General features: G+C 37.7%; 1 protein-coding gene across 1 annotated transcript; it reads right to left on the bottom strand.

Annotated features, from left to right (window-relative positions):
* Positions 1 to 3,974: 3,974 nt before the first annotated feature.
* Positions 3,975 to 6,258, bottom strand: LOC110881632 (cytochrome P450 93A3). The gene is made up of 2 exons (XM_022129836.1): positions 5,362 to 6,258; positions 3,975 to 4,601 (listed from the first exon to the last, which is right to left on the bottom strand). The coding sequence occupies exons 1-2, from the start codon at positions 6,256 to 6,258 to the stop codon at positions 3,975 to 3,977; spliced, it is 1,524 nt and encodes a 507-aa protein (XP_021985528.1).
* Positions 6,259 to 11,397: the final 5,139 nt, after the last annotated feature.

Raw genomic sequence — 11,397 nt, 5'->3', positions numbered from 1 at the left:
TATTCCTTGCAAGTCATAATAAGGACTTTGACTGCTCTCACTAACCTTAGAAATCTTTAGGAACTCAGCATGCTTAGGGTCAATACTTAACGACCAACAAATTCTAATAGAGAACACAAATTAATGACATTAGTCGTTGTAGTTTCTCTTGTTGAGGATTATGTTAGTTTAGGTAAGAAATCTAAGTGCGCCCACAATTAAGCAACAATGAAACTTTTGTAAGAGTAGCACTAGGTTTGATAGAACAGTGTCATGATGGAGCGATGTCTTGTACAAGAGGTGTAAATTTAAAATTTTCAATCCCCACCTCTTGCAACTATTGCAAGTTATTATTAAGACACTTAATGCTCCCACTGATCTTTAATATCTCTAGAATGCTACAAGAGAAGTTTCAATGAGCTACGTGACGTGGGAACCTATCATATATATGTTAGACTTTATTTGATTTCTTTAATGTCCAGATATCATAAGAAACTTTAAGGACATATTTAATAGAAATCTGATTAACTACATATATGAATAGAGTTCTTCTAAGACCGTAGGCCATATGCGACAAAGTTTAGATACAAGTTGATAGTCTTTCAAATGATAAATGAATTATGTCTGAATATTCCATTTGGAATAAGTTCCACGAATGTCAATGAATGACTTATGATGGACCCATACTTATTCCTTAAGCCAAATAATATTTAGGGCTGTAACGTCATGATTTAAAATCACTTAAAATGAGATTAGATGAATAATCATCCTCATTAACCACGTCATGATTTCTCATGAATTTTGGTTCTAATGGATGAAATTTATAAGTCTCATTTTCCTTTTGTCAAATTCTCGTTAGCATGATGACAAAGGTTGTGAAAAAATAAGGTATCATCTAGTTTCATCTTAGTAATGTTTCTATCCAGATATTTAGAACAAATAAGAGGAGAGTTTAAGATAAGTGTGACTTTATGTTGACTATGCAAACCTCACAACCTTCATAACATTGCTTAATTATGATACTGTATTCTGATTAATCTCCAGAATATATAAGGTATCGAAAAGCGTTGTTGGAAGACTGTTCATTATGGTTCTTATAGTCTTAACATTTAATTTTGTCACTAACTCTCATGTTAGTTATTTGTCGAGTTCTGGTAAGGAAACGTATGGAACTAGAGTCAACTAATCATGTGTTAATTGGAATATTAAAATTATCAGACTTAAATATCATTAGTAAGTTTCTATCTAATTAATTTATCCAACTGTTCTTTAGAATAATGGATAGTCTCGTTGCTTATGCCTAATCTAATGACATAATTATGCAGTGAGATTTTCCCTTGAAGAACCTTAACGTTGGGATTAGCACTTGTAATTTGTCTATGGACTTTAGAACAATCCTCTCTTAAGGTTTTAGTGGTTGTAAGGTGAATAACATCTTATTTTCCAGTTTCAAACATTTATTTCTATGTACATATGTTGCTTATCAACACACTCGTTATACTTTGGTACTTTTGAGTGTTATAGCTGATTTATAATGCATCAAATTGTACAAATGAAAACTTAGTATGTAATGTACTGGAAAATGTACTTATTTCCATGCGTAAGCCCTTAACTTTATGGGTCATGGTATTGTACATTATAATATATTCACATATACCACTTAACCATATAATTTATAATTAGTTAAATAAAGACATGCACCTTAGGAGTTCTTGTAATTGTTCCACAATTATAGATTAGTCTTAGGAAAAACTTAATCTGGAATAACTTTAGTGATAGCAATTATGTTAGAGAGTTCTTGATTATCATAAGAGACATCATGTTCGATTTATCCTAATCATCATGCTCTACTTTTCTTCTGTAGTGCCTTATCAGAAGAGAGCAATAAGGTTATCGTGTCTTAAGAGATAATCAAGGATTTAATTTAAGAGCTAATTCTTATAGAAACTTTAAATAAAGCAAAACATTTTAGGCTTAGGAATTAGAGTGGATGAGATATAGATTTATAGAAGAAAATTATAGTGAGTAAAATTATGGGTACTAAGAATAAGGCAGACAAAATGATCACAAAAATTAATTGAGGATCATTAATATAAGGATCATTATGTGAAGAGGTTGTGATACGTCTATTACTAACATCAAAATAATAGACTACTTAAAATTCTACTTAAACGAAGACAAAACAGCTTTGGCCAGAAGTGTAATCATTTAAGCATATGTGCAAAGTGGTTGTAACAAATCAGCTTTGGCCAGAAATTGAGACAAACACTTTAGTTATGCACTTGTTGAGTATGCCATCTATGAATGAATTAGATCAGCTTTGGCCAGAAATTAAGACATTCATGCTTATGATGCACACACAACATAGCTTTTCGTAATACTTGGATGATAAGTAGATGCATCAAGTCAGCTTTGGCCAGAAATGATGCATCAGAAGCTCATTCAAGCAAAGCCATTTTGGTTTTGTAAAACATTATTTGATCCTCATTAATTAACTAAATAATTACAAAAACCAATAATTTAATAGCAAACCACCCGTTAGCGCGGATCGAACTAGTCACGTTATGGTTGAAAATAATGAGATTTCGAGTCGCAACCACGATTTCGACTAATGACGTTATGGTTGCGAGTCGCAACTACGGTTTCGACTAGTCACGTTATGGTTGCGAGTCGCAACTACGGTTTCGACTACTCACGTTATGGTTGCGAGTCGCAACCTCATGGTTGCGAGTGATGACGTTATGGTTGCGAGTCGCAACCTCATGGTTGCGAGTCATGACGTTATGGTTGCGAGTAGCAACCTCATGGTCTCGACTAATGACGTTATGGTTGCGAGTAGCAACCTCATGGTTGCGAGTAGCAACCTCATGGTTGCGAGTAGCAACCTCGTGGTCTCGAGTAGCAACCTCATGGTTGCGAGTAGCAACCTCATGTTCTCGAAACTTCCTGTTACAGCTGTTAATTGTGATGACATAACTGAAAATTCGAAATCTAAGGGATTATGGGATATTATTTCCTGTTTTAAAGTGATCTAATTTTATCAACATATTTCGAAAATAATAACTGTTTATCTAATAACAGTTTCGAATAAAAATTAAAAGATAAAATTAGATCAAACATGGAAAAAACACCCATTAATCCTAAATCATTCCAAATCATAACAGAATTTTCGAATTTTCACATGAACATGATGAACCCTAATCATAAAAAATAAAATTCTGGAACCCGAAACCTGAATTTTAATAGTTTTACTAAACAGATTTCGGCTAAAATTATAATCCAGTTAATTCGGTGAACAAAACAATTAATCTTTTCATCGAAATCATGATTTCGAGTCGATTCTTATGACTCGAAACCGGCTGTTAAGGTCATACGGTTTTTAAAGAAAAATTCCGTTTTCCAAGTTTCAATCCCAGAATTATGGATACGAAAACAGAACTGACTAATCAACATATGCTCTGATACCACATGTTGGTTCAGTTCTGTTTGTGCATGAAGGAAAACAATACAAATCATACCTGTCACAGCAGATAGTGCAGAGGAGAATCCAGTAATAGAGTTCGACATGCCTGTCATCTTGATCTGGTTCCTCCTTAGGGTGCTGACTGATGATGGGGACTTAGAGAACCGAAAAGGGGTATCGGTTATGGAGAGGAGGTTTCGTGATGATGTTATGGCTTATGGGGTCTGTGAATTGTGAAACTGAGTAACCCTTAAACCTCCACATAACTCTCCTTATATAAGCACCCAGGAGGAAACCTAATTAGTTACTAAGGGTAATATGGTCCATCAACAATTACCAACTAATTAAATAATAGGTTCTAATATATTTTGATCTCTATAATGTAAATGATTAAGATGGCTATAGATTAAATATTAATACTTAATATATTTAATCTTACAGAAATCACATATTCCAATAATAGTATTTATTCATGTCACAAAATAAAATAAATATCGAGTGAAAGGACAAAGAAATTACCATGAATAACATGTTACTTCAATGACGGGATGGGGTCTAATCTAGCCACAGGAACACAGAGCAAAGGGTTTGCTCTAGAAAGTGTGAGGCTGGTTCCCTCTTTCATATCAACACTTGTTAGATTTCCATCTTTCCCAGCCTTCCACTCAAAGCACTGAATCATAGAACCAAGAGTTGTTTGCACCATCAACAATGCTAGTGAGGTCCCAGGACACATCCTCCTCCCGGTACCAAACGGTAACATGTGAAAATGCTGCCCTCTCACATCTACTTGGTTTTCAAGGAATCGTTCAGGGCGGAATTCAAGGGGGCTTTCCCAATAGTTTGGCTCTCTGCCTAGAGCCCATATGTTGACAAAAATATTAGTTTTTGCGGGAATATGGTAACCTGCCACTACGCAATCTTCTGTTGATTTTCTTGGAATTAATGGGGCAGCTCCATGAAGACGTAAGGTTTCCTTGACAATTGATTGGAGGTACGGAAGGTTGGGTATGTCTGATTCTTCTAAAAGTCTGTTTTTGCCGATTTTAGTGTCGATTTCTTCGGTTGCTTTTTTCATTATGTCCGGATGATTGATGAGTTCTGCTAAAGCCCATTCTATGGTAAGCGCGGAAGTGTCTGTTCCAGCGGTGAAGATATTCTGAATGAGCATTAAAAAGTTATTACTTGCTAATAGAAGCTACAAATGCACAATGATCCTAATCATCATATACATGTAATGGTTTGTGCTAAACATAACCCACTGACCTCCATTTCCATTGCTATAAAATTCGAAATTTTCAAACCAGATTCCCTTCAGAAAATTTGTCACAAACAAGAAATTCCAACGAATTTGGGACCAAAACGAAAAAATAGAAGACGGAAATTGCTACGCCTTTCCTACACTTTTTGCTACGGAAATTGTTCTTATTTTGATAGGTTTTTCTTATTCTTTCATGAAAGGTAATTTTTCAAAAATAAAAAAAAAAGGAAAAAACAGAAATGATCCTATTCATTTGACGTTTTTTAAGGCATTGGGTATACATTAACCCTCTCAACTCCACTTAGGAGTCACATCACTCACTTTTCTCCGTTTCAACCCGTCTCACCTCAAGAAAATAGTTTAATCTCGTTAACTTCACCTAACCCGGTTTTTTAGTCGTTTTTGGTTTAAAAAGAAAAAAATAATTCAACCTTATAACATCCCATTAACATGTTAACAAATAAACTTTTACCACCCCTTAACACAAGGAGAGAGTAGTGGGAAATGGGAACGCGAGTTAACATGCCATATTTGTACCCTTAGTGCTCTAGGTGTTAGGGTACAACTCAATAGCCTTCCTTAGGAGTAGAAAAGTTTAGATGGTAGGGTATGGTGGGTTACGTTTAGCAAAATCTTATGTAAAATGTTTTAATATTACCATGATTAGGGCCTTGATGTTGTCTTTGGTCAACCCTATCTCCATACTTTCATCTTCTGCAATGTTGAGTAAAATTGTAAGCAAGTCTTTCCCTTGTGATCCCATCTCATGCTTTCTTGCTTCTTCATGTTCTTTAATGATTCTCTCTATCAATTCATCATATCTTCTACGAATATCCTTCAACTTTTTCCCTATTCCCTGCAAGTCTAGATTCTTAAACCACCATATGTAGTCCGAGAGATTAAACTTACCAGCCATCTCATTTATTTCGGCAACCAGTTTCCGCACATCCTTTGCCTCGCTCTCCTTCTCCGAACATCGTTCGCTCATAATCATTCTTGATATCACATTGTTAGTCATCTTCACAAGCTCACCACCAAGGTCAACCGGTTTGCCATCTCTAGCATTTTGAGATAATGATATCATAAACTGGTTAATCTCGTCTTGCCTAACAGAATGTAGCAAGTCAAGTGTTGTTCCATTTAGGAGCTGTGACATAACTATCTTCTTCATGAATTTCCAGTATGGCCCATATGCAATAAAGGCAAAGTCTTTTGATCCATAAGATAGGTAATCTAAGGCTGAGTTTTGAGGTCGATCTAGAAAAGAATTTTCATTGGTTTTAAGGAACTGGCTCGCTGTTTCGGCTGAACAAGCGACAACACAAGGTACAGAGCCCATTAAGACACGAAAAACCGGCCCGTATTGAATAGAAAGCTTTTGAAAAGCATGATGAGGGGTCGGAGAAAGGAGGTGAAGATGACCAATGATGGGGAGGGCATAAGGACTTGGTGGGAGATGAGATTTAGCACGAGGAGATTTGGAGAACACCCAAATTAAGATGGTGGAGATCTGGCATATGAGAAAAATAGAGATATAGGACTGAAAATCAGCCATGGATTGTTGTAAAGACTAAAAGTCTCTATTGGTAGAGATTTGAGCATTATATATAGACATTACTTACAAAGCATAAAAGGAAAATACTAATAAATACATTTAATACAAAATATTGACTAGGAGTGATTTACGAGAAAGATAGCAATTAATGTGATTGCTATCTATAATCCCCCCTCAAGCGAGACGGCGGTGAACAAACACGAAGTAGCTCCCGAAAGTGTTCAAATTGTGGTTTCGGCAAACTTTTGGTAAAAATATCGGCTAGTTGAAGCTTGGTAGGAACAAAGCGAGTATGGAGCTTACCTTTTGATAAAAATATCGGCTAGTTCAAATTGCGGTTTCGGCTATCAGCCATGGATTGTTAAATTCTAGTGCTAACGTGTTTCTATATTTCCTTTTGTGTTTGTTTTCATTTCTCTTCATGTTCTTTAATTAGATGATTTCACTAAAAATTTATTCTTTATAAAATAAAAAATATCAAATTATTGTTATTATTTTTTATTGCATTTAACTAAGACATAGGGCAATGAGCACCTTACAGGAGTTGTATACGGGTCTTCTTGCCCTATACAACTCATATGCTATTAATTTAAAAAAAATGTGCATATGCTTTTATTATTATTATTATTATTATTATTATTATTATTATTATTATTATTATTATTATTATTATTATTATTATTATTATTATTATTATTATTACTCAAAACTATTCAAAACTTCTTATTTAAAACTTCATTATTATTAACGACATGAATTGTGTTTAATTAATTTTTTGTTTTAATTGATTAATTAATTTTTCTGTTTTGATTGATTTAATAATTATTCTTTTTTAACCTATAAATAACCGGTAAAGGAAATTTATTTAATTAATAAATTTTCATTGATGTTTAATTAATTTTTCGGTTTTAATTGTTTAATTAATTTTTCTATTTTAATCAATTTAATAATTTTTCTGTTATAACCTATAAGTAAACATTAACGGAAATTTATTTAATTAATAAATTTTCTTTAATGTTTAATTAATATATTAAGATAATTTTTCATTTAATATTTTTTCTGTTATAACCTATAAATAAACATTAAAGGAAATTTATTTAATTAATAAATTTCCATAAATACTTAATTAATATTAAGATAAATAAATGAATAATAAAAATGCCCAAAAAATGCAAAAAATCCGCCTCAAACCAGCGTCCGCCCGGATCGAACTCGTGACCACTTAGTTAAATGTACTCGTCCCTTCCACTCGAACAAGTGTCTCACCCGTTGATTATCTCGATTGTTAATTCTCTTATACTAAGTTTCATAGATTAAAAAAGAAAAAAACTCCATACGCCTCTCATGGATCCATACGCCTCTCATTGATCCCCAAACTGCTTTTCATGTTTGACTAAAGGGAGAATAGATCTAAAAGTTCAAAACCCACACACTAAAACACCAAGAACACACACAAAAACGCTCTCTCTCGTATCGTTCGGTCTCTCTCGTATCAAGCTAAACGGTCCAGATTTTCATAAAAGGTTAGTGTCTCATTTCATCTTTCCTTTGTCTCTTTTTGATTTTTTTTTTTAATTTTGGCCGGTGGTGGTGTTTGACGGTGGCGGTTAGGGTTTCACGGTGGCGGTTATTGTTTGACGGTGGCGGTTAGGGTTTGACGGTGGCTGTTAGTTTTTGACGGTGGCGGTTAGTGTTTGACGGTGGTGGTTATGGTTTGACGGGAGTTGTGGTTTCACCGTGGTTAGGTTATGTGTTTCACAGTGGTGGGGTCGGCTGTGGTGGTGGTGGTTGGGGGTCGGCTATGGTGGTGGTGGTTGGGGGTCGACTGTGGTGGTGTTGTTTGCTGGTCGGGTGTGGTGGTGGTGGCGGCGGGTCGGGTGTGGTGGTGATGGTGGGTCGGCTATAAAATTCGTTACTAAAATTATTACAAGTTTATAAAAATTGTAAAAAGTTTATAATATGACACGTATTATGTATTAATTTTGCAGATATGTAGTCAGACGATGATGAAGAGTTTGGTGCGGGACAGGCGCCTGGATTCGATGAGATGGCCGGGGGTGATTGTTTGGGTATTCCCTATATGGACTACCTGAACAATTCTAGGGAGTATAAATGTTTTACCAGGTTGCGACAAATGAAGGTGGGGCGGCAGAGGTCGTTGTCATGGGATGCTTTACGGGAGGTCCGGGAGGAGGAGAGGGCCTGGGGTTTGATCAGGGAGAATTCCCCGTGGGATCGCATGTTTTCGGTGGCGGCTGGGCCGTCTTATAGGACCATGATGGTGGAGTTACTGTCCACGTTCGTGTTTCGTCCACGGCTGGCTGATCGGCCGAATTCGGATATGGACGATCCGAACGTGGAACCACCGCCTCCCGAGGTATCATTCTGTTTGTTCGGGTAGCGACAAAATATATCGCTGCGTCAGTTTACTGTTGCCACCGGGTTCTATACCGAGGATAAGTTGGTTCAGGACATCTATACCACCGCGATTACGGCTATGCCTGATGATCAGTTGTTTGCTTGGTGGCCCACCCTATGTCCTGAACCCTTCGGTAAGAAGGCCCGAGTATCGTCGATTCCTGACCCACTCGTTCGTTACATACACCGCTGCATTGTCACGTCGATCTCTGCGCGTGGCAAAAGCAACGAGTGGGTCACGAAGGTGGATCTGTTCTTTCTGTACTACTTATATACTCGCACACCGTGCGGCCTCCATCGCTATCTGGCGGAGTATTTCGCCTCGTACGGCAAACGGCAGAGGCATAGCCGTTTGATCAGAGGGGCGTTTTTCACGCGTATTTCCCAGCATTGCGAACGGTATTTCCCATTCCATGAGGATATGCTGCCGCCAACACCTTTCGAGCCCTTAGATCTTAAGACGATGAGAGGGATGAAGATTGCGGTGAACTTTCCGGATCTCGGGCATCGGTTTGTTGACAATGACCAACAGATTTTTGTACCCGACCCGATAGTCCACTAGGCACAGCTCGAGGCTGGGTAGGTGGAGATGACGCATGTTGCTGGCGTGCCTGTTATGGATGGAGACGTGGAGCGTCAGGTTGACCAGGGGCATCCGTAGGAGCCGCCACAGATTCCACGATGCGTTTATCATGCAGTGAGGTTGCCTCAGTCCACCCAACGTCTCCTTGAGAGGCTGGTGGCGGGTCAGGACGGTATGATGGCGAGCTGGACACAACAGTTTCAGCGGATGGACATGCGGATGGACCGGATGGTGGATTTGATGTAGTGGGTGATGGCTAGTAAGGCCGAGAGACGTACCCAGGCAGGGTTGGCGGTTCGACCCTCGCCAGATCCACGAGTGTATCCGGGTACCGACATGGAGGCAGGCCCGTCCGGGACGCAGGCAGGCACGTCCCCAATGCAGATCCATATGACAGCTGGTGGGGATGATTCTGACGACACCGATGAGGACATTGAGGATTAGTATTTCTATTTGTTGGGTGAACTTTATTTTTTAAACATTTGTGGGCATGTATGAACAAATATTTATTTCTTTTTGTTTATTTTGGTTGTGTTGGGCATCTATGGATAAGTATTTATTTCCTTTTGGTATGTTTAAACATTTGTAACTTGATGAGTGTTTGTTTGTTTTGTTATTTATGCTTAGTTATTTATGCTTAGTTGACTTATTATAAAAAAACAACATTTTTTTAAAAACTTAATATTTATAAAAATATTAGAAAACGAGATTTGCAACTAATATTCGATTACATGTCTTGCATAAACATACATACTAACAATGAGAAATAACAAGACAAACAACACAAAAAAATCCAACTGATTATCAAACAACTTTCCCTCTTACGAACAACCCATGAATGATTATCTTCAAATTCCGCGACTAGCAATTTATACAATTGAACATCCTCTCTCAAATACTTGACTTCGTTTTCAAGCACAACCTTCGTATCCATCAGTCCTTTGATGACCACACATGCCCGATGACACATGGGAGGATCGTGCCATACAAAGAAGTTGCACTTAGAACGCTGACACAGAAGAGGAATTAGTGTTTCAAAGAAAGGATGACAAAAATACCCGACTATATACCCGATCATATACCTGATTTTATTTAATTTATATTTTTATAACATGGTATGGGTATGGGATTACCAATATCCGACTCGAACCCGACCCATCGCCATCCCTATTTCAAAGTGTTAAAAAACATGGCTTAAAAAGATACCATATTGTGCCAATTGTAAAATTGACGTCCGGGATTAGCTTTAGTCCAAGATATTCTTAGTGCAGCCATCCTACCACATTTGCAAACAACCATTGTGAATTTGTGATTGTGAAGATGGTGTATATTTCATTTGCAACTTCTGATACGTATACAAGCTTTTAAAAAAAAACAACTCGATAAGCCGCTCATAGGGCAATACGCGTGTACGGGGGTACTGAATCTGACAACTTTTCAGGTTATACACTTCGTATAGCCCGATGAGCCCCGTATACGCCTACTTTTTCTGAAAAGTTGGCAGAAACATTTACTACACTTCACTTCTATACGTGTCTCATCGACCCATACGCGGCGTATTCAACTTCAGTTTCTTTTTATAGTTAAAACGAGCATACCTGGTCACAAGTGCATATGTAAAGGTTTTTTTTTGGACTGAGTTCTGCACCACACGATGACAATCCGGAAGCAGACACACACGCATGGATTCTTTGTCTCTTGTATAGTTTTCTCTCTCGTATCGCTCTATATGGTCGGACTATTCAAGGTTTGCTTTTTTGTAGTTTTATTTTGCCCGTTTGTGGTGGTGTTGGGGTTGTGGTTGTGGTGGCTCGGCTGTAACGACTCACCCAAAAATATCCTAAAACGCTCCGTAAGTGGATACCAGAACCCCTGAAACCCTAATGTACATGAAAAACCAAGAAAACAAGAAATTTGGGTTTCAGGCGGGCCGCGTAAACCATAAGAAGAGTTTACGCGGACCGCGTTAACTTAAAATTATTCCGGATATGCATGAAGGCTTCACACGGGCCGCGTAGGTATTTCTCCAAGTTCACGCGGGCCGCGACAGCTCAACGATGAGCGAAAATCTGGTGCCGCCACGTGTCGGTGACTCAGCAAAACCCTAGCCGCCTTTATGGCCCTCGCGGGCCGCGTAA

The sequence above is a fragment of the Helianthus annuus genome, chromosome 10 (assembly GCF_002127325.2).
Source record: "Helianthus annuus cultivar XRQ/B chromosome 10, HanXRQr2.0-SUNRISE, whole genome shotgun sequence".
Classification (NCBI taxonomy): domain Eukaryota; kingdom Viridiplantae; phylum Streptophyta; class Magnoliopsida; order Asterales; family Asteraceae; genus Helianthus; species Helianthus annuus.
This window is presented reverse-complemented; position numbering and strand designations above follow the sequence as displayed.